General features: G+C 50.1%; 2 protein-coding genes across 2 annotated transcripts; one reads left to right on the top strand and one right to left on the bottom strand.

Moving 5' to 3' along the window:
• The first annotated feature begins 1,234 nt into the window (after positions 1-1,234).
• Positions 1,235-10,019, top strand: PHKG1 (phosphorylase kinase catalytic subunit gamma 1). Its single transcript, XM_026515908.4, has 10 exons — positions 1,235-1,406; positions 3,592-3,705; positions 4,212-4,390; positions 4,840-4,894; positions 7,383-7,448; positions 7,705-7,868; positions 8,231-8,321; positions 8,438-8,591; positions 8,772-8,897; positions 9,254-10,019. Exons 2-10 carry the CDS (start codon positions 3,623-3,625, stop codon positions 9,497-9,499), a joined length of 1,164 nt encoding a protein of 387 aa, XP_026371693.1. The 5' UTR covers positions 1,235-1,406; positions 3,592-3,622; the 3' UTR covers positions 9,500-10,019.
• SUMF2 (sulfatase modifying factor 2) lies at positions 9,885-20,802 on the bottom strand. Its single transcript, XM_026515909.4, has 9 exons — positions 20,682-20,802; positions 18,986-19,142; positions 16,143-16,257; positions 15,691-15,735; positions 15,176-15,326; positions 14,281-14,336; positions 12,317-12,401; positions 12,003-12,147; positions 9,885-10,746 (listed from the first exon to the last, which is right to left on the bottom strand). The coding sequence occupies exons 1-9, from the start codon at positions 20,743-20,745 to the stop codon at positions 10,662-10,664; spliced, it is 903 nt and encodes a 300-aa protein (XP_026371694.2). The 5' UTR covers positions 20,746-20,802; the 3' UTR covers positions 9,885-10,661.
• Between the last annotated feature and the right edge of the window lie 259 nt (positions 20,803-21,061).

Raw genomic sequence — 21,061 nt, 5'->3', positions numbered from 1 at the left:
AGGAGACTGAAGTGTGTTCATCCTTGGAGCCAGAGGTTGTATCTCGGTGAGCAGAGGCCTTTATGCATAGACCCTAAGTCATTCCCAACTCCTGTCTGTGTAGCAATCCAGCAAAGTGTCTCCCCAGAGTGCGAGAAATAGATGGTCAGCATGAATAATGGAAACAACGCTTGGGCCCACACCTGGGGTTAGTCTGGGCCCTCCTACTCACCTATTCGGTGACCTTGAGCAAGCCACATTCTCTTTACAATGGGCTTAATACCAGAGTTTTGGGGTGCAAGTGAAAATGTGCAAGTCCTTTGTGAAATGCAGATCAAATGGGCACTTGGGGGCTCACCCTCTGTGTGAAGCACTGGATTACCCCTCCCTTCATTTGTCATATTAGAATTAGGGGTTTGAAAAAAGGTAGCTTAAGGGGTGCCTGGGTGGCTCAGTCAGTTAAGCAACTGCCTTTGGCTCAGGTCATGATCCCAGAGTCCTGGGATCGAGTCCCACATCAGGCTCCTTGCTCAGCAGGGAGACTGCTCCTCCTTCTGCCTGCTGCTCCCCCTGCTTCTGCTCTCTCTCTCTCTGACAAATGAAATCTTTTAAAAAGTAGCTTTAGAACGAGAGAGCAATAAGTGTCTACTGTGTGCCAGCATGTTACGTACATTATTCCCAATGCTGTCAACCTCTTAATCATACTGATGAGGACCCTCACCCAAAGAGCCCAAAGATGCACACTGTTGGAGCCTGTACGCTTTTCCCGGCACCCAGAGCTCCACCCAGTAGCCCACCGGCTGAAAACCAAATGGGTTAAGGATGAAATCACGGAGGTAGATCAGAGATGCATTCCTAACGGGGATGTTCCCTAACCTTGAAGGTCTGCATTTTGCAGGTCAGCCACACAAACCATTCCTGAGTGGGCCCCAATGTCTGGGTCCCCGTGGCAGCCTGGGCTGCTCTCTGGGTGTTCCAGTGCTGGAGTTTCTCCAGAGCCCTGCTCTCAGCATATACAGAAATGGCTCCCAGAGAAGTGAATGCATTCCCACCCAGGCTGGCTTTTCTCCCCTGGGCCTGGAGGCCAAGGGAGCTCCAAAGGGGAGACTGGTCACCTCTGCTGTCCTGACCGCTCCCAGGCCACCCGAGCTTCCCTCACCCTCCAGCAGAGGTCACCTCCTGGAGAGACTTGGCCCCTGCCAGGCCTTGGCCTGCATCCCAGGTTTGCAGTTGTGATTTATTTCTGGTACGTCAGCCTTCCGACACCAAGTAGCCAAGCCCAAAGGACAAGCAGCAAGATATCCTACTGTGGCCACGAGTGTCTGCGGGGGACCTGCTTCAGCCCTCAGTTGTCCCCACTCCCCAAGGGGCTCTGAGACCTTTGGGATTCCTGTCACATTCACTCAAGGGCTTGCGAGGACCTAACAGTGAGTAGCTGGGCCAGTGATGGACAAAAGCTAGGCGACTGGCAGAGAGAGGGAGAGGCTCTGCGGCAGAGGAGCAGAAACCACAAGAGCCGTTAGACCCACTGTTGCCTTCTGAAGGCAGATGGATGCAGAGTGACACCATTGACTCTTGAAGCCCCCCTCAGGGTATTTGCCTACAGAGAGTGGGTTCCCTGTATTTTCAGACTCTCTTAGCTTGGGGGAGGGATGTTTTGTTCCAAAAAGGACCAGGTTACCGACTGCCATCTGGGAACAATTTCCAAAGGAGTCTTGGGAAAGGTGTGGGGCGTGTGGGTGGAGGCAATGGACAGAGGCACAAAGATGGCCCCAAGTTAGGCCTAGCACAAGGGGCTGGCCCTCCTGCCCCACCCCAGGAGAGGTGAGTACAGCCAGAAGTCTGTGAAGCTCGGTCATGCCAGGGAATGGAGCCCCCAGCCTGGATGGCTTCTTGGGGTGGGTCCAGATATACCCTCTGCCTGTAGAGGGCTGGGGAAAGGGAAAGACCGTGTGCTACCCAGTTTTTTTGGGGGGGGGCACAGATGCCCATCTTGGGAACTGAAAAGGACTTGCAAGGAAATGGGCTTGTTTTTCCAGGAACAGATATTTCTGTGCTCAGTTGGGGTTGCTGACTGGGAAGCCTGTGAGCAGCCCAGGCGCCTGCTGTTGGCAGAGGGGACTGTTGTTATTCTAATTCTTCCTCTGGTAACCAGGCACCCAGCAGTGGGGACACCAGGCTTCCTGGAACAGCTAGCCCCACTTGGCTGGTCAGCAAATTGGCCCCTTTGACAGGCCAGGCCTTCTTGGGCCCAGAAAGGGCAGTATAAGTGGGACTAGAGGCCACTTTGGCCCTGCTGAGCACCCATTTTCTGTCTGCCCCTCTTCCTGGCACTAGAGGATTTTCTCCATCCCTCAAATCCTGTATCTGAGGTAGGAGTTTGGTACCCTGGTGGCCTCTATATTCCTGAGGCAAAGCCGGCCAGCTCAGCAGCTCTGTGTCCAGGCCCGAGTGTCCTGGCTTTGTACTGCCCCACACTGCGGCAGGATCACCCAGGGCTCACTGGCCAATATTTTGGTAGGACGTGGGGCATCCTCAGGACAGGCCCAACCTGCCGTCAGGACCCTGAGCCAAAGGGATACCTCCAACCATTGACTCACATCCAGGGAGAAGCACTGGGCACAGCAGGGAGGAATGGCTGGGACATCCCAGAGAAGAGCAGTCTAATGGACAAGGTGACACCACACACTGACAAGTGATACCAGAGCCTGGGCCCGTTAGGCTCTGCATCCCTCGGAGCACCTGGCAGAGTGCTTCTGAAAGAGCATGAAAGAAAGAGGAAGAAAAAGAGAGAGAGAGAGAGAGATAGGGAGGGACAGATGGACAGAGGCAGGCAGGCAGGAAGACAGGAAGGAAGGAAGGAAGTGAGGAAGGGAGGAAGGAAGGTTAGGAAGGTCCTGGGTAAGGGCAGAATGAGTAAGGAAGAATGGGAAGCACTGGAAGGAGGGAAGTTTCCAGGGGAGGACAGTTATGACTGCGGGGGGTAAGGAGAGGCTGTAGGACTGCCATATGAAAAAGATAAAACAATGAAGCTTCTCATCTTTTCCACAAGTGCAGAGAACAAGCAGAGGGAAAACAGGACCAGCCTCATCTCCTCAAAGAGAGGAAACAGCCCTTTAATTTGTCCTCTGCGAAGTCTCTCTACGGTTCTTTCTAAAATCCAGGGTGTGCCAGCCTTGTAGGAGCTGATCTTGGGGGCTGATGGCCCAACCTCTTGCCTCCGGCCTGCACTTAGGCCTGGCCGACCATCTGCTGTTGCTACTAGGGGAACGGCAGCTTACACCGAGAACATTCGGGGAGCCACATGTTTGCCTGGGGTTCACAAAAGTTTACAGCCAGTGGGAAGACGCTGGTGGACTCTTTCCAAAGGGTTCTTCAATTCACATTTCTTTTGAACATTCACAATAGGCCTGCTCTGTGCCAGGAGACACAGAGGGGCAAGAAAGGGTCCCAGCCCTCAAAAAGCACATCACCTAGATCACGATGGCTAATAGCTTCTTCTTCTCCTTTAAAAAAAAATTTTTAATTTAAATTTAATTTAGTTAACACGTAGTGTATTATCAGTTTCAGGGGCAGAATTTAGTTGACAGTTTCTTTCTATTTCTCTCTCAGAGCCCTTCAGCCTTACCCTGAGCTGCTGAGCATGACCCGGGACGAGGCACTGCCGGACTCATACTCGGCACAGGGCTTCTATGAGAACTATGAGCCCAAGGAGATCCTGGGCAGGTAAGGCCCGGACCTTCCCCAGGAAGTGCTGTCTTAATGCTTTAGCCAGTTCCATGGGCCCTGAGCACTGACCCTTTTCCATCCCCAAAGCACTGTCCACTTGGAGAAACCCTTAGTTTGGGGTCCTGCCCTCCTGAACCAGACCAGATGAGAAGGGCATAAAAGCACCCAGGTAAGAGACCTCTCCCAGCAGAGCTCTCCTGGTGCTATTGACAAGCACATCTGAACCCAGCTTTGTGCTAACTGTCAGAGATTGGGGGTCAGAGGGAAGATTATGGCCTTAGGTGCTGAGAAAGAGCACTGAACTAGGAGTCAAGGGTCCCAAGACCAGGCTTATTACTCATCAGCTCCAGACAAATCACCCTCCATCTACCTTCCTCATCCTGCCATCCCCAAAAGCTCACAGCCAGTTGGTGGCTAAGGCAGGACATCTCCTTGGTGGCTTGGACCTGGGATTCTCCCTGGGGTGAGGGGCCCCTGGGACCACCTGTCCTCCGCACCCCCAGAGGAGTCAGCAGCGTCGTCAGGCGTTGCATCCACAAGCCCACGTGCCAGGAGTACGCTGTGAAGATCATTGACGTCACTGGCGGAGGCAGCTTCAGCCCCGAGGAGGTGCAGGAGCTGCGAGAGGCCACGCTGAAGGAGGTGGATATCCTGCACAAGGTCTCGGGGCTCCCCAACATCGGTGAGTAATGGCCCCGGGCCCCACAGGGTGCTCCACCATGATTCTCTGCTCCAATCACCCAAGTCAGGGAGTGCGGCCCACTGTGCAGCTAGCCAGAGCCACCAGGGTGTCTCCTGCCCCCTGCAACCCCAGCAGCTCTGTGCCCGAGGCTTGAGGTTCCCAGCTCCATGCTCACTGCTGCGGAGATCCAGCTCTAAGCCTCCTCCTCCAGGCAGACAGAAGGGGTTTCAAGCAGGAGTGGGGCTGGTTGCGGGTCGGGGAATGGGAATGTGAGGAAGTCCTGGGGCGGGTCCCTCCCTTAGGGGTCCTCCTTTGAGCACCGTTCTGATACCCCTTCCAGCTTTTGAGGTCGGTCCCACGCAGCTTTAATCCTGTTGCCCCCGTCCCCCTGCTGCCTCTCTGCCCAGGCTCCTCTGCTACCTGAGACGAGTTAGTCATTTCCATTTCAGTACAGCTGAAGGACACTTATGAGACCAACACTTTCTTCTTCTTGGTGTTTGATCTGTAAGTACCCAGCTCTGGAGCCAGCTGCCCTGGGCTCTGTCAGAGAATCTCCTATTGTGGTCCCCCATCCAGTGCTTCCTGGAGACCAACAGCCAGCTCCCTATGCTCTGGAGGCCAAACAGGGTCACCAATGCTTTAGATAGACCAGCCCTGGGGGTCGAGCTGCCAGGTCTTGAATCCTGGGTCCACCATTTAGAAGCTAGATGATTTCTTTAAGTACCTGTTTTCTCATGGGTATTACAGAAGTAATAATAGCACAGCAAATGGCACAATGTAAATGCTATAAATTATCGACTACAATGATGATGACAAAGGTGGTCATTCAATATTCATTCTAGATGCGGAGGATATAGCAATGAACCAGACATATAAGGTCCCTGACTTCATGTAACAATTTTCACAGAATGAACAGAAAGCAATAAAATAAGCCATAATTTATGCACGTAGTTATGCACATGTACAGCTACCTAAAGCAGAACGGGGGTTAGAGAGACGTGGGGCTTCTTGAGATGGAACGGTCAGGGAATGCTCTCCGGAAGGCAACCTGAGCAGAGAGCCGGGTGAAGTGAGGGAGGGATCAGAGCCAAGACCTGGAGAAGGCTGGCGGAAGCGCAGAAGGAAGAGCCAGAGCAAGGGCCCTGCTGGATGGGCTTTGCAGATTCCAGGATTGGCAAGGAAGCCAGGGTGGGGGAGGGTAGCGAGCCTGTGGCATCGGCAGAATGTGAGATCGCTCTGTACTGAAGACGAGCTTTTGCAGGCATGTTAGCCATGGTATGGGCTTCGGAGGGATGAGAGTAGGAGGGTGACGGGATCTGATTTACTTTTGAAAAGCATCCATCTAACTGTACAGAGGCAAGAGTGGAAACGAGGAGGCCCGCAGTATTGAGGCAAGAGGCCCAGGGAGGCAGGTGGTAAAGGCTGTATTTGGGGTGTGGCTCAAAGATCGACATCATCGTCACCATCGATGTCACTATTCCCCTGCTTCTGCACCAACAGGGCTCACAAGATCAGCTCCTTGTCACAATGGCCTACTGCCCACAGTGACCTTTTAGCTCTGAGAGCCTGTTTTCTCAAGAAGGGAAAAATGACACCAACCACTCTGCCTATCTCCCCAGGCTCTCAACATTCAATTCCAACAACACAAAGTGCTCTGTGAACAATGCGTTCACACCTATGACCATTTTTATTAGAAAAGCTTCCCAAGGAAGGGAGCACTCCAGCTCCTTGATCCCCCACTCCACTCTGAGTCCTCACTAAAGAATGCAAATCTCCGCGGCATGAATCACTGTTGTGGGGGTGTCTTGATTGCTCCATGCGTAACAGCTAATTTAGGGACTGGGTTTACTTGAGGAAATTATTCAAGGAGATTTTGTATTGTTAGGACGGTGCACACTGTAGCCATACTGAGTATGTGCCCGGTTATTTTACTTGGAGACACAAGGTCACTTGGTCCGTGGGTACAATTAAACTGGCAGCCCCAGGAATACAGCAGCGGGCTGCCCCTTGCACAGTACCCCGTGTTTACTGGTAACGCTTTCTGCAGTTGCGAACAGTGAGTTCTCCTAGTGTCTTTAACGTGGAAGTAGAATGCTAAAAACTGGATTCACACATTGCCTTTTAGGAACACAGTACAGGTGTTGTATAAAGAAGGCTCACCTCTATAAATTCTAGGTTATCTCCTCAAACAGAATCCCCCTCCTCGCCACCCCCCCCAGCTAAGCTCAAGGGTTTTCTTGCCTCTGTGCCACCAGCCAAATTCCTTGTGCCTTAGGAATCCTACCACTTTCCCTGGGGGGTGGGGGACTGGGAGGGGGCAGGCTGAACCTTTCCTCTTTAACCAGGGGAGACTTTCCCAGGACCCCCAAGACTTAACCAGCAGCAGCTGTCCCAACTCTGCTCAGTGGCACGGTCCTGTGGAGCCCTTGGGGGCAGCTCAAATATCCCTAACCTTTGAAGAAGTTGCTGGGGGAAGCTATTTTTAATGCTGTCCTCGGTTGCCCTCCAGAGAATAACTAGACTGTTCTAGCAGAGACCTCTTTCTACGTCATCCCAAGAAGTGAGAAGATTGAACCGTAATTCTTCACCCTAAAATAAGCAAACTTTGCTCCCCTGGCACTTGCACTATTGCTCTACCATTCGTTCCTGGGAAAAATCAGGCTACTCCTGTCCTTCTGCTCTGAATCTGTGGCCTTGGGCCAGCGGCTCTGGGTCCCTCTTTCACCTCCCAGACCTGATTTTCACCCTGACAGATCCCAGTCCATGCTGTCACTTCCACAGACAGGGGGACCCTCACACTGATGCCATCCCACCCCTTCAGCATCCCCTGCTCTTCTAATCTTCCTACACAACCTCTCACTCACTCCCCCAGCTTTTCCCTTCATTGTGGCCCAGTTGCCTCTGGAGATATGATGGTAGGAAACAGGTCTCTGGGAGCAGGATAAGGAGGGGGTGGCCTTGGGACCAATGCAGCTACACTCTGTCCCCACAGGATGAAGAGAGGGGAGCTCTTTGATTACCTCACTGAGAAGGTCACTTTGAGTGAGAAGGAAACCAGGTAAGGATCCATCTGCCCCCATGGCCATTTCCTGCCCCAGAGCACGAGTGGTACCGCCACCAGGGTCTTGAAAGGGGCATAGCTTGCAATTGTCTGGGCTGGGGGTGTGCACTGCAGGCTTTGGTAGCCTTCCCCCAGCCTGTCTCGAGTCCTCCCTCACAGGCAGTCTGGTGGGTATATGGGCTTCGGTCTCCCTGCTAGTGGCCTGGTCCCGCAGAGGAGGATATAAGAGTAACATGTGCCTGTCCCACTCCAGAAAGATCATGAGAGCCTTGCTGGAGGTTATCCGCAACTTGCACAAACTCAACATTGTGCATCGGGATCTGAAGCCTGAGAACATCCTCTTGGACGATAACATGAACATCAAGCTCACAGACTTTGGTTTTTCCTGCCAGCTGGAGCCAGGAGAGAAGCTGCGAGGTCTGGTAACATGGCCTTGGCCCATGTCAGGGGCTCAGGCTCTCTCATCCACGCTCCCAGGAACAGAAAATGCCTGCATTTCTCCCCCAATTCCAGCCCCCCCCCCCCGGAATAAAAATCCTACTGTTTCAGGCTGGGTGTCTCTTCAGGTAAGCCTCTTCCCAGCGCTGGGCCAGGTTCCCACTGCCCGAGTTCTAGGCCAGGAAACAACAGGCCCAGGCAGGTGGTCCTAGGAGCCAGCACCAGGCCCCTGCCCTTGGTCCTGAAGTCAGTGTTAGAAGAGTCCTAGCCCATCGGCTCCATTGTTTTCTTTGCACCTTCCTCTTCCAAGTGCCCCCTGCTGACCTATCCTATTCCTGCAGAGGTCTGTGGGACCCCCAGTTACCTGGCCCCTGAGATCATCGAATGTTCCATGAACGATGACCACCCAGGCTATGGGAAGGAAGTGGACATGTGAGTGTGATGGGGAAGGCAGGGACCCATGGCGAAGAGCCCCTGGCCGGGGAGGGGAGGAAACGGCAGGAGCTACAGCCAGCCCTCCTGCCTTCCTCCCTGTCCCCCTATGCCAGGTGGAGCACTGGGGTCATCATGTACACCCTGCTGGCCGGCTCCCCGCCGTTCTGGCACAGGAAACAGATGCTGATGCTGAGGATGATCATGAGTGGCAACTATCAGTTTGGCTCACCTGAATGGGATGATTATTCAGACACTGTGAAGGACTTGGTGAGAGGCCGGGCCTGCTGGCTCTTCCGCTCAGGCGAAGGGAAGTCCACAGCCGGGGGGGGGGGGGGGGGCATACTGTGCTACAGAACGGAGGACCCTGCTGGGAAGACCCTATGTCTTTTCAAGTGCCAGAGGGGACCGTGCCTTGATGTTGTCAGCTCCCCTTCCTTATTCTCTCAGGTTTCCCGCTTCTTGGTGGTGAACCCCCAGGGCCGCTGTTCAGCAGAAGAGGCCTTAGCGCATCCCTTCTTCCAGCAGTATGTGGTAGAAGAAGTGCGTCACTTCAGCCCCCGGGGCAAGTTCAAGGTACTGAAGCTCCCCTCCCACCCAGGGCAGGACTCCTCAAGCCCAAGCCCCCAAGTCCCCTCTCTTCCCCCAGGGACTCCTTTCACCCACAGGGTTTCCAGAGCACCTGCCCTCCCCCTCCCCACCCATCCCCGTGATGGTTCCAGCTCAACTTCTGGTTCAGAGAAGGCAGATGTCACCCATCTGGCTCCTACAGCCTCCATCTCTGCAGATGCTGGAGGGGTCGGGATGGTAGGGGGAACGCGAGGAAGGGCCCAGCAGTAGGCACACCAGGCTTCACGGCAAACAAGCTCCGGAGGGGGAAGGAGACAGGCCGGCAGGGGCTGGGTCAGCTTCTCAGCTCTGGCTCTCCACAGGTGATCGGTCTAACAGTACTGGCTTCAGTGAGGATCTATTACCAGTACCGCCGGGTGAAGCCCGTGACCCGGGAGATCGTCATCCGTGACCCCTATGCCCTCCGGCCTCTGCGCCGCCTCATCGATGCCTATGCTTTCCGAATCTATGGCCACTGGGTGAAGAAGGGACAGCAGCAGAACCGGGCTGCCCTCTTCGAGAACACACCCAAGGCTGTGCTCCTCTCCCTGGCTGAGGAAGACTACTGAGGGGCTGGCAGGCGGGGTAGGTGGGGTGGGGGGCAGGCAAGGAGGGAAAGCCACAGAAATGTAAGTTGAGGAGTGAGATCATGTCCAGGCCTCTGTCCAGAGGGGGCACCTGGCCCTGGCCAGGACCCCTGAAGTGGGGCGACCATCCCCTCTCAGAGGCCCTGCACAAGAAGTGCAGGGTGGTCCCACCACATGTTGGTAAGTGTGCTCGGAGCGAGGCCCTGCGGAGGGGGAGCTAGAGGTGGCCTGAGAGCCTTCCTGCTTCTCTACTTCCCAGCTGTACCACCATCTCAGGTCCTTCTCATGGGAGGCCCAGAGTTCCTGACACTCACGCGTACTTCCCTTAGGGTCCCAGGGGGAGGATAACAGACAGGACGGTCTGAGATACACAGGCATGGAGATTTTACTGACCTCACAACATCCAGTGATGCCATGGGAGCAGGTTCTTTTCCAAGGACATGTGTTTACAGGCATATGGAAGCCCTCGCATAATTAACAATAGAAAGGGAAGGTTCTGGTATTTGTCTCTCTGGAGTTATTATGTACTTTGTGACTCCCACAATGCAGTTTTGTCTGGTACATAATTCGGTTCTCCTAAACCCATTTAAGACTCACAGTGTGCTTTAAAGAGCCCAGCTACTGCATTCTACACACTGATAGCAGAAATTACGTTCTTCCAGAGACACATGAAACACCACAAATGAGGCTAATGAAGGAAGTCTCTTCCTTCTACAGCAGTTTGCTGGGAAAACAAAGAAAAATGGGGAAATTCCGCCTCAAGAAAACAATGCCGGATCCCTGCATCAGACACTGAGAAAGAGGGAGGGAAGAGATTTAAAAATTTTGAACAAAGTGCCTTTCAGAGCACTCTGCCCCAACTGTTTGAGGACTGGCCCCTATCTGGTTAATATTGGACCTCTAAGAGAAATGCCCAGCTCCCCGGCCACCATCAGTTAAGTCAGGCCCCTTCTTCAAGAGACAACAGTACCCCTCCTCCTCTGAGGTCAGAGTCCTCTCCTGGCCTGCTGACAGATGCCTGCCACAGAGGGATGGGGAAGGGGAAGGAAGTCATTCCTGAGGCTAAAGTTTGGCTGTGTTTGGAATGTGACCAGGGAAGGACACGGGTACCACGGGGCTCTTCTTCTTGGCTCTGCATGGCTGTTCACAACTCCCCAGGCAGTCGGCCTGCACTGGAAGCACAGCGGAAGCCTAGGTTATCTGAGGCTGAGTCTGGAGTGTTGCCCATCCTGCCACCAGAGAAGAGGAAAGAGAATGGACATTCGTTGAGAAAGCGGCCTGGAGCCTTACCCAACTCTCCTGCTCAACCTCCTAGGGCCTGCTGTGGTCTGGGGTGCCTGAGGACTGAGGGCATGGTCTAGAAAGAAGCCTGGGATGAGGACACTCCTGGGGAGAAGGGGATAAGAAGGGACCTGGCACAGGGTGGGGGAAGCGTGAGTGAGCAGTCATGAGAGTCTGCTCTGGACGGCAAGAAAGGCAATGACTAGTAACTTCAACTGCTCATAGTTTAGAATAACTCAGCCAAAAAAAACCTGTCAGTACGAAGGGAGAAGATCATGGTGCCAATGAGTACTTCACACTTTTCAAAGGACTTTCACATATATCCCTTCATTTGCCATTTCTCAACACCTCTGGCAGGCAGGAATCGTTCACCATTTTACAGACCCAGAATCAGACACTAGGAAGATTTAAATGTCTTGGCTAAGGCCAATCACTGCTCCATGAGCACAAGAGATTCAGTGGCAAACCCAGCTTCCTGGTTCCCAGGCCAGTATGTCCTCCACTACTGTGTCCTAGAAAAGGAGGTGAGGGAAAGCCGGGGGCCTCAGTGTATCAAAGAAACATCCTGGGAAACATCTGCAAACCTGACTTCCTGAGGTCACAGAAACCGTGGTATCTTTCTAGACCTTATGGAACCCAGGAATGGGAGGAGTCAGAGGGAGATCACCAAAATAAATCTACAGATGAGCAAAGCAGTGAGAGTCCCAGCAGGGGACTCAGGAGTCTGGGACTCTAACATTCAGGTGCCTGCACTAACCATCTGTGTGACCTGAGCAGGTCCCAGCACCTCTGCGAATCTATTTTTCCTTAACTGTAAAACAAAATGGTTATAGAAAATGGTTCTTCATGTGCTTTCCAGTTTGAAGAGTGAATATTTCCAGGACTACAAGCCATGACCTATCATTATTGATGTGGCCATTCCACTCCCCTGCCTCTGCACACCTAGTTATGAGGACGAGAGGAGTAACCCTTACAATGCTGCACACGAAGTCTCTCTGGGTGCTGAGAGCTGGCAAGAAAAGGCACACGATGTCCTAGGCTCTTTTGCTTCTCACGGCAAATGCTGCTTATTCTCTTTTCTGTACCCACAACTTGGGGTGCACAGAGGGGTGGAAGCAGCACTAACACCAGCTCTGGGGCCGGCCGCCTGTGCTCTGGGAGACCAGGACCCAGACCCTCAGCCCCCAGTGACCAGGCTCCTCACCTGGTGGTGACCCGGGCCCGGTGATTGGCGGAGCCATCAGCTGTGTCGATCCAGGATGCCCCCCGAAGGACACGCATGTCCTGCTCAGCAGCCTGGTATGGAGATGCTGTCCACTCCCACACGTTGCCCATGAGGTCATAGAGCCCTGCGGCATAGCAGGTGGGTCAGTCCCAGGCTGGGCAGCACCTCCCCCCCACTCCCCTGCCCCTAGGTATCAAAGGCTTCCCTGGTGGTGTTTCTCTCCGCCTCATCCTTCAGGCAGAATGATCCCACCAACCCATTTGCGAGTGTGGAGCAACGTGATAAAATCTTACCATAGTTATTCTGTGGGGGGAAAGCGTTCACTGGGGAGACGCCATGGAAGCCATCCTCAGCCTTGTCACCCTTGGGGAACTTTCCCTGAGGGGGAGAAATTTACGCTAAAAAACGTACCATCCTGTTCCAAGGCGGTATGTTCCTGCCTACCCAAAGGAAAACCAAGATCATATTGCTGTGTCATCTGGAGTAGGATGAAGGGCATGAGGCAGTGCGCTGAGGTGCCCAACCTGAGCTCCCAAACTAGTCAGCTCATGGCCTCTGCCATGACCTCCTGGCTGGACTGGGAAATGTGTGGTCTCCCCTGTGCCCACAGTGGTCTATGTCAAGCCCATCCCACTCCCACTTTCTCCACTCTCAGCAGCTTTCCCCGCTCTGCCTTGAACCCCATGTGCTCCGGTGCCGTGGGAAGGCTCCCCCTCCCCTCCTTTGTGCTCGGCACTCCCTCCCTGTCTTCTCAAGGATGGCTGATGCCTGCCCTGTGTCTGCTGTACCATCTCTTTCCCTTTTACCACCAACGGGTTTAACTCTCCCTCCTCTGCCCTGACTCTACCGTCCTCACCTGCTCTTTACCACCAAAATGCTTGAAAAAGGAACCTGTATTTGCTGATGTAATTTGTTCAATTTGTTCATTCTTCTCAATAAAACTGGGCTTCGGCTCCCCCTACTCTATGGAAACTGATCTCACTAAAGCGAAGATGAAGGGGTAATAATTTACGCCACAGCTACTATGTGCTTGGGCTGCCACCTTTATCTCTTTTAATTTAATCCTTACAAGGTTGTGAGGCTAGTATTTTCTCCCTTTAAAAAACTGACAACTGAGGCTCAAAATGGTTAATTTATCAAAGATCACACAGTGAATAAGACAGATCTGTCTTTTTGCAAAGCTCTGATCCCAAGATCATCTAAAAGATCAGTTACCCCTTGGGTCCTTTTTAATGCTTCCCCCTGAAATGCTGATGCTGTGCCCCCTTCCCTCTACAGAGTCTCCTTGGGGAATAACACTCTTGCCTAAGATATATACTGATGACTCCCAAACCACTTGCTCTAACCCAAACCTCTGCCCTAAGATCCAGACTCATATTTTCAACCTTTAGCACATAAATGACCTTAAACTAAGCTGATGAGAAACTGATCAAGTTCTATCCCTCTGACCCCAAATGCATATCATCTGTTCTGGATAATGGTAGCACCAATACCCTGTTGCCCAAGCTTAGATTCATGCCTGAATCCAACTCCCTTTCACTTCTCCATATCTGATTAATTACCAAACCCCATCTGTCTTTCAGGCATGCCTCTCCCATTTGGCTTCCCCTCCATTCCACTTCTTAATTCCCGTGTTCATAATCCCCTGGGCCATTGCCACAGCCTCAAACTCAGAGACACCTCCCACCCCTGCTCAGCAGCCTGCAGCTCTACTTCATTTAGGCCTGCACAAATTAGCAACTAGCATCCTCCCCACATCAAATGATGCTGTTAGTCCCCCGTTTAAAAACCTTTATCGGCTCCCCACTGCCTACACGGGAAAATCTAAAATCGTATCCTGGCACATCCAGTCCTTCATAATCTGCCTACGAGCCACTGTCTACCTCATCTCCTACAACTCCCATTTCCCTGTGCTCCAGTGTCTCTGAATTTGTCCCATCTCTGAACACACAGCACCCTTTCCTAATCCAGTGCTGACACTCATGTTGTTCCTTTGCTGTGGGCACCCTTTCCTCCACTTATCACTCCTATTCCATTGGCTCAAATGTCATCTTCTCTGTGAAGTCACCCCCAGCACTCTTGGGCAGTCACTCACTTCTGCTTCAGTACGTAGCGCTACCACACTGTTGCTTTCCCGGTTATCAGTCCCATTAGAACACAAAGCCCTCTGCAGTCCCACAGCCCAACACAAGGCTTAGCTTCAGGAGGTTCAGCCAGTGCTTTGAGAAGGGACAGGGGTGAGGAACGTGTGTCTTACCTGCCACAGGTTGGTGCGGTTTGGCTGGAACTGGTTTCCCCATGGGTAAAGCTGACCTGCCAGGAAAGCAAGGAGATAGCAGGGGAGGGGGAGGCGAAGGGTTGCAGAAGAAGGGAAAGACAGAGAGAGTGAGGGAACCAAAAGGAATTCAGGAGGTGATGAGAAAAGAAGACAGAGATTACTTACTTTTATTTCCCATACCTGTCCCTTCCACTCACTGTCCTGCATTCGGAGCCCCTGGCCTCCCGATCTGCTCTAGGACAGTGCCATCCCAGGTGTGGTTCTGACTAATGCCAGTCTGTAAACTATCTGTTACCAGATCATGTCCAGATAAGAACAGAAATTAAGAGTAAGATTTCAGAAACTTGTCAACTGGACTTAGCTTGGATAAATAAACAAGCCACCTCATTTGTCACATTAATAATTCTGGCTACTGGTATAGCTGGAGTTCAAAGAGTAGCAGAGGTGGTGAATATGGGGAGTTGCTGTTTTCTTCTCCTAACTTTTTTTCAGTTAGGATCGCAGAACTTTGTTGTTTGTATGAGTCCCTTCACACCTACGGAAAAGGCAGTCTGGGTAATTCTTCTTCTTCCCTGTGCTATGCTGTTCTGAGTATACTCACTGAAATGTAACATGTCTGGGTGGAATCTCCAAGAATAACAAATTTTATGTCTGTTTCTTCAATCCAGCTTTCCAGTTATTCATTTTTGTGGCATTTTACACAAGTGTTGGTCTGAGATGGATCAGAACTGAAAACAGTAACACCTGGCCCTCCGCCACACAGTTTAAGAGGCGCTGCTCTGGGGAGTTGTGGAGCCTTCCCACCCTTCAAAGCCCCCCATGCAGGGCAGGATGGGGAGAAGAATAAAGGGAAGTCGCCTTGCCATCTCTATACCCTTCAAGCCCCCTCGGGCAGCAAACTCCCACTCTTCCTCGGTGGGCAGCCGTTTCCCCCGCCACGCACAGTAGGCACGGGCATCATTCCAGCTCACGTGTAGCACTGGGAGCTCCAGTCTCTCTCGGATGCCAGAGCCAGGACCTGCAGGCTGACAGCCAGGATGAAGTGAGACAGGCTTCTGCGAGCTCATGGAAGTCTGAGGAAGGCTAGGCTTAGGGTGCCTGGGTTCAGCTTTTACCACTAGATGGAGCAAGGAAGTTGGAGGAGAGAGCCTGGTGAGTGAGGAGAGGCCCAGAGTCAGAGGGAGAATAAATATGAGCCGGGGGAGAAATGGGGTGGGCAATGGGAAACAAGACCAGGGCAGAGGAAACAGTGCTGCTTGGCCGTTGCCTTGAAATTTCTGTCACCCTTTTAAATTTCGTATCTCTAATGGGCAAGGGGTCTAGGGAAGCCAGGCCTCTAGAATGAGAGTCAACAGGGGTAGAAAATGAGGCAGAGGAACCAACCCTTACCTGCCTCCAGAACGCCCTTTCCACTGGAAGCCACCAGAGGACAGACTGCAAAAAAGAAGAAATATGACTGCTAGATGCTCTGACCCTGCAAGGGCACCTTCTTGACTGACACGCACGAGGCAGAACAGACACTTCAGGCTGAGACTCAGATAGTCCAAGTGGGGCTGTTTCTGGCCCCTTGAAAGCAGGACATCTCACTACCATTATTAGAGGGATGCCAAGCTGTTCTCTTGCCAGTTCAGGGAGTGACTTGAACCCTACACATATCTGGTTCCTTACAGAGTCTCAGTACGCAGAACTCAGCCCGGGAGCATGCGCTCCTCTGACTCTTCCACGGAGGATCGCTCTTGCTCCTTCCCAGCCCGCAGCTCTCAGGTGCGATTCTCTATGGTGGCTCTGGTGGGTCCCTAACCCACTCACATCCCCTCAGCGGCAAGCCCACGTTCTCTCACCTCCATCTGATGGGTCACTTTGTTCCTAAGCTCATCGGAGACAAAGTCCTCAAAGACAAAACTCCACCCGAACATCTCAGCCTCTGTCCGGTACTTTTTTCCCCTGACAAATTCCCTGAAAAGAGATATTTCACTTGGTTAAGCTGATAAGGTTCCATGTCCCACTCTCACCCCCTCCTGCTCCAGAAAACCTCATATATCCTTCTCCTCAGAGCCACACGTCACAGAGTTTCCATCAACAACAAGCAATTAACATGAAAGCCTGAGCAGATTTTCTTTTATAACCTGTTGCTGTACGTGCAATTCACATATAGTAAGGCACTCTTTTGAGTGCATAGGTTTGTGAGTTTTGATGAAGCAGGGAGTCACTATCACAATCAAGCTACACAGCAAGTCTTTCAAACACCTCTAAAAATTCCCTCATGCCTCTGCAATCACTGATCTGTTTTTTTGTCCCTATAGTTTTCCCTTAACCAGAATATAAATTCACATAAACCGAATCATACAGTGTGTAGCTTTTGGGTCTGGCTTCACTTAGCATAATGCTTCTGAGATTCATCCGTGTATTGCCAGGACTGGTACTTTGTCCCTCTTTGTTGCAGAGTAGCATTTCATTGCATGGATGTACCGAATTTTGCTTATCCATTCACCAGGCACAGGTCATCTGGCTTATCTCCAGTTTTTGGAGAGGTTGAATAAAGCTGTTGAGAAGACCTAAGGGTGGGGAATGGGTCTCTTTTCTGAAAGGTCTTCATCATATACCTACACGCACAACAATCACGAGAGGGAGACAGAACGTGTGTTACTATCTCCATCTAACAGATGAAAAAAACGGAATCAAATAAAAATAATGTGCTGAAATTTGAGCATGGATGTTCACACAGTTTGGTATGGTATAGCAAATCTCAGCAAGCAAACTGCCAGGGTAAGATGGATTGTTTTCATTGGGCTAAAAGTACCCCATCAGTGCCAGCCCTCTGATATGAGAAGACATTGTTCACCCATCAAAAAGGCACTGAGAATGGGGGAGGGGATCAGATTTGGTAACAATAGTTATTTACCAACCTCAGAGGGTCTGAACGGTTTGAAAATCTTTTACCAGAGAAGCAGAGACCAATCGTGGGTTCTAAGCAAAGTTTAGGGGCTTGCTGAAAGTCTACCATAAATAGGTCATAAAATACATACATAAATAAATAAATAAGTGCCATAATTTGAAATATAAAAGATTTCCATCATAAAATAGGTCATAACTTGAAATATATAAAAGTGCACATTGTGCATCTAGCTAGCTAGCTGTTTCTGGTTGTCATGATATAGTGCAAGCCTGATCAGAAGTGATTTCTCCTTCAATTTTAATAAAATTCTTTTAAAAAGCACATATAAGTAATGCACATTATAGAAAAAATGAGACAATAGAGGTAGATAAAAACAAAAAAGTTGAAATCATCCATGATCACATCAACTAAGATATATCTGTGTATACCTTTTCCTGTTCTGCCCCCCAGCAAGGATTTTTAAATAGTTTTAAGAAGGTGCTTCCCTGAGGGGGGAAAAAAAAGATGCTTCCCTGGAATTATTTTCATTCGGAAGTCACAAAAACATGGGCAAAATCTGTTACCTAATGCAATGTTTCATCTTCCAGTTCTTTTTAAACACATATACACTCTATATACATATTTTAAAAATAGGATCGTTCCCTGTATGTTGTTTGTAAGCTACTTTCCTCACTTAACATCTCACAATTACTTTTTTTTTTTTTAAAGATTTTATTTATTTGACAGAGACCGCCAGCGAGAGAGGGAACACAAGCAGGGGGAGTGGGAGAGGAAGAAGCAGGCTCCCAGCAGAGGAGCCTGATGTCGGGCTCGATCCCATAACGCCGGGATCACGCCCTGAGCCGAAGGCAGACGTTCAACGACTGAGCCACTCAGGCGCCCCTCACAATTACTTCTTTTTGACAACAGGATTTTAATGGCCATTAAGTATTCTGTGATGTTGATACAATATGTTTAAGCGATCCTTATATTGTTAATATTTGTTTACAATGGCATCTTTATAGCTAAATGTTTCTTGGAAGACCTTAATCCTTTCCTTAAGGAAAATCTCTAAAGATGGAATCACTAAGGCAAACGGCCTGAGAAGTACACCAACCATCCTACGCTTACTTCAGTCTGTCGCCTCCTAAATCAATTTTTCCCCATAACTTTTTATTTTAAAGAGCTGTAAGTCCACAATGTAACATTTAAGTCTTTTCCCACATTTGCTTTGTCTTAATGTTCCCCCCTTTTCCTCCTCCTCTCTCTACATACCTCCTGTATCATTTGAAGGTAAGTTACGGATCTCTCCTGGATCTTTCTCTACTGTAGCCTACACAAACATACATAAAACATACCACCTTGAGGAGACTGAGACAGCTCAACATAGCTTCTTAGACTGAGCTGGAACCATAATGCTTGTCCTAAACTAACGCCATTTCCCTAAGTAAACATAAAGGGAATTTAAGAGACTCTCAGCTACTATGACCCTTCTCCCAATCCTTTCTCCCGGTGGAAGAGGTTTTTGTTGCATGTTTGACTTCTGCCCATATTTCTCAGTGCTATACCCTGTGTAATGGAACCCGTTGGCTGAAGAGTCAGGGGGTTTGAGTTCCAGGCCCAGCTCTGCCACTAACATAGAGTGAGTCTCCGGACTTCAGATTCTTATCTTAAAAATGTAGGGAACACTTATCCCACCGTACTATTGCAAAGATGATATGTAATAGTAAACAAGCTACTTTCCTTTTAGATATCAGGAATGAAAATTAGAAAGAGCCTCTACCCCTCCTGGAAGAACACCTGATGTACCTGAAATCTTTGTTGGTGACAGGAAATATGTCAATGGCAAATGGTTTTACTGTCACCTCCCGGACAGGCCCTTCACCATCTCTGCCATCTGGTGAATTTGTTCCCATCTGGAATCTCCCACCTGGTAGCTGGACCATGTTAGTAGTCTGCCCATTCCCTGCAGATAAAAAGGAGTATCATCAGTAATACATGAATAGATATAAAACAAGTGGCAAAATTTGGATTATATGTAATATTCATAAGGGTGTAATGAAAAAAATGCAGGCTTAAAAACTTGGCCTTAAATTCTTGTTCTGCCACTGAATTTGTTGGGTGACTTTAGGCAAATTAGTTAATCTGAGTTTTTATTTCTTTGACTACAAAATGGAGATAACATCAAACTATTTTAATAGTGTGGCTGTATAAATTAAAATTATATGTGTGAAATGTTGTGAGCAGATGGTAATTATTCAACAAATGTTAATTCCTGTCCTTACTGCTCTATTCCTGTATACGAGTCTTTGTCCCAGCTAGGTAAATCTAGACACTAATACCCTGAAATACTTCTAGCATCTTTCTATCCATACTTCTGCTCATGTTTTTTCTCTGCCTCTTCCTCCCCACTTCTTTATGATTTTCACCATTACATCATATGCTCCAGAAAGAAAAGGATTACATCTATTTTCCCACTGTATTCCTGGCATCTAGTGCAAAAGCACAATAATTAGCAAATAATTGACTGAGATCCTTCGTCCTATCTGTCTGAGCACCTCAGACAATCATAATTAAAAGGGCCATTAATTCAACCCCCTTACTTAACAGGAAAAAAACAAGACCCAAAAAGGAAAATCACTTAAGAGCTTGTTAGCTGGCAATAAGGACTTGATCCAGGTCTCTTTACTTCCAGGTCAGTGCTATTTCCAACTCGCCACACTTGTCTTCACACTTTAGAATGTTATGTTTCTACTTAAGGATGTCTAAGTACCATAAGTTCCTCAGTGGCAGCAGAGTCCACAGTTTTTTCATGTTTCTCTATCTTTAGCCCTCTTGTTCTCATTCTGACACACTCACATTGATGATTGCGTCTACTTCAAGGGAGAAAAAAATGAGGCAAGCAGGGAAATCTCAGATTAAAAGGGAATTAAGAAACAACATGCAATTGCAATGTATGAACTTTATTTTGACACTAACTCAACAAATAAACGATAACAAACCCAGTAGGTGAATTTGAACACTCAACCTGATGTTTAGTGATATTAATGAGAACTGTTAATTTTTTAAGGTAGGGAAAGAGGACGGTATTTTTCTCATGACTCTGTCTTTTTGACTTTTCAAAATGAGTATTTACAAATAAAATTGTGTAATGCCTGGCTTCACTTCAAAAAGACCCCAGGGAAATGGGAAAGCGGGAGCGACACCAAAACAGCAAGGTTAGCTATAAATTGGCAACTAAGTTGCGCGACGGGTAGATGGGAGGCGGTGTCTTTATATTCTTTTACTTTATGTTCAAAAAAGTAAAAAAGAAGTTAGATACGACGTGAGCCGTTAACCACCTCGCTAAGTTGGCTGCCTGTGGGAGGCGCCCCCGGCCGCTCCAAACCCCTCCAGGAAGCGGGCGGAGGGGCCACGGTCTCTTTCCCGACGAGAGCGGGGGACCCACCCCCTTCCTGATGTTTCCTGGGGCACACAGGGTCAGGGGGCAGGCCAGCACACTGACCTAGCTCGAACCACGGACCAGACAGGAGCAACAGCACGGTCAGCAGCGGCAGCGAGGAACCCATGCCAGGAACACGAACGGCTCACACGCCTTGCAGCCCTGCTGCGCATGCGCCCCGTGTGCACCACGTCGGCCTCCGTACTGCGTGCTCACGGCCTCCGAGGTGTTTTTTTTTTTTTTTTTTTTTTTGGCCGAAAGGTGTCGTTAGTCCCAGGGGCAGCTGGGTCCAGAATTTAACGTGTGTGCAGCCAGATAGGCGCAATTTTCTCAGGGCTAGCGTTGAGGGACCAAGCCATTCCAGAAGCCCCTTCGTTACCCTATGAACAGAACATTTTGACTGATTTCCTTCCTTTTTATATTCAAACCCCTTTGGGGCGCTG

The sequence above is a fragment of the Ursus arctos genome, unplaced genomic scaffold (genome assembly GCF_023065955.2).
Source record: "Ursus arctos isolate Adak ecotype North America unplaced genomic scaffold, UrsArc2.0 scaffold_2, whole genome shotgun sequence".
Taxonomy (NCBI): Eukaryota; Metazoa; Chordata; class Mammalia; order Carnivora; family Ursidae; genus Ursus; species Ursus arctos.
This window is presented reverse-complemented; position numbering and strand designations above follow the sequence as displayed.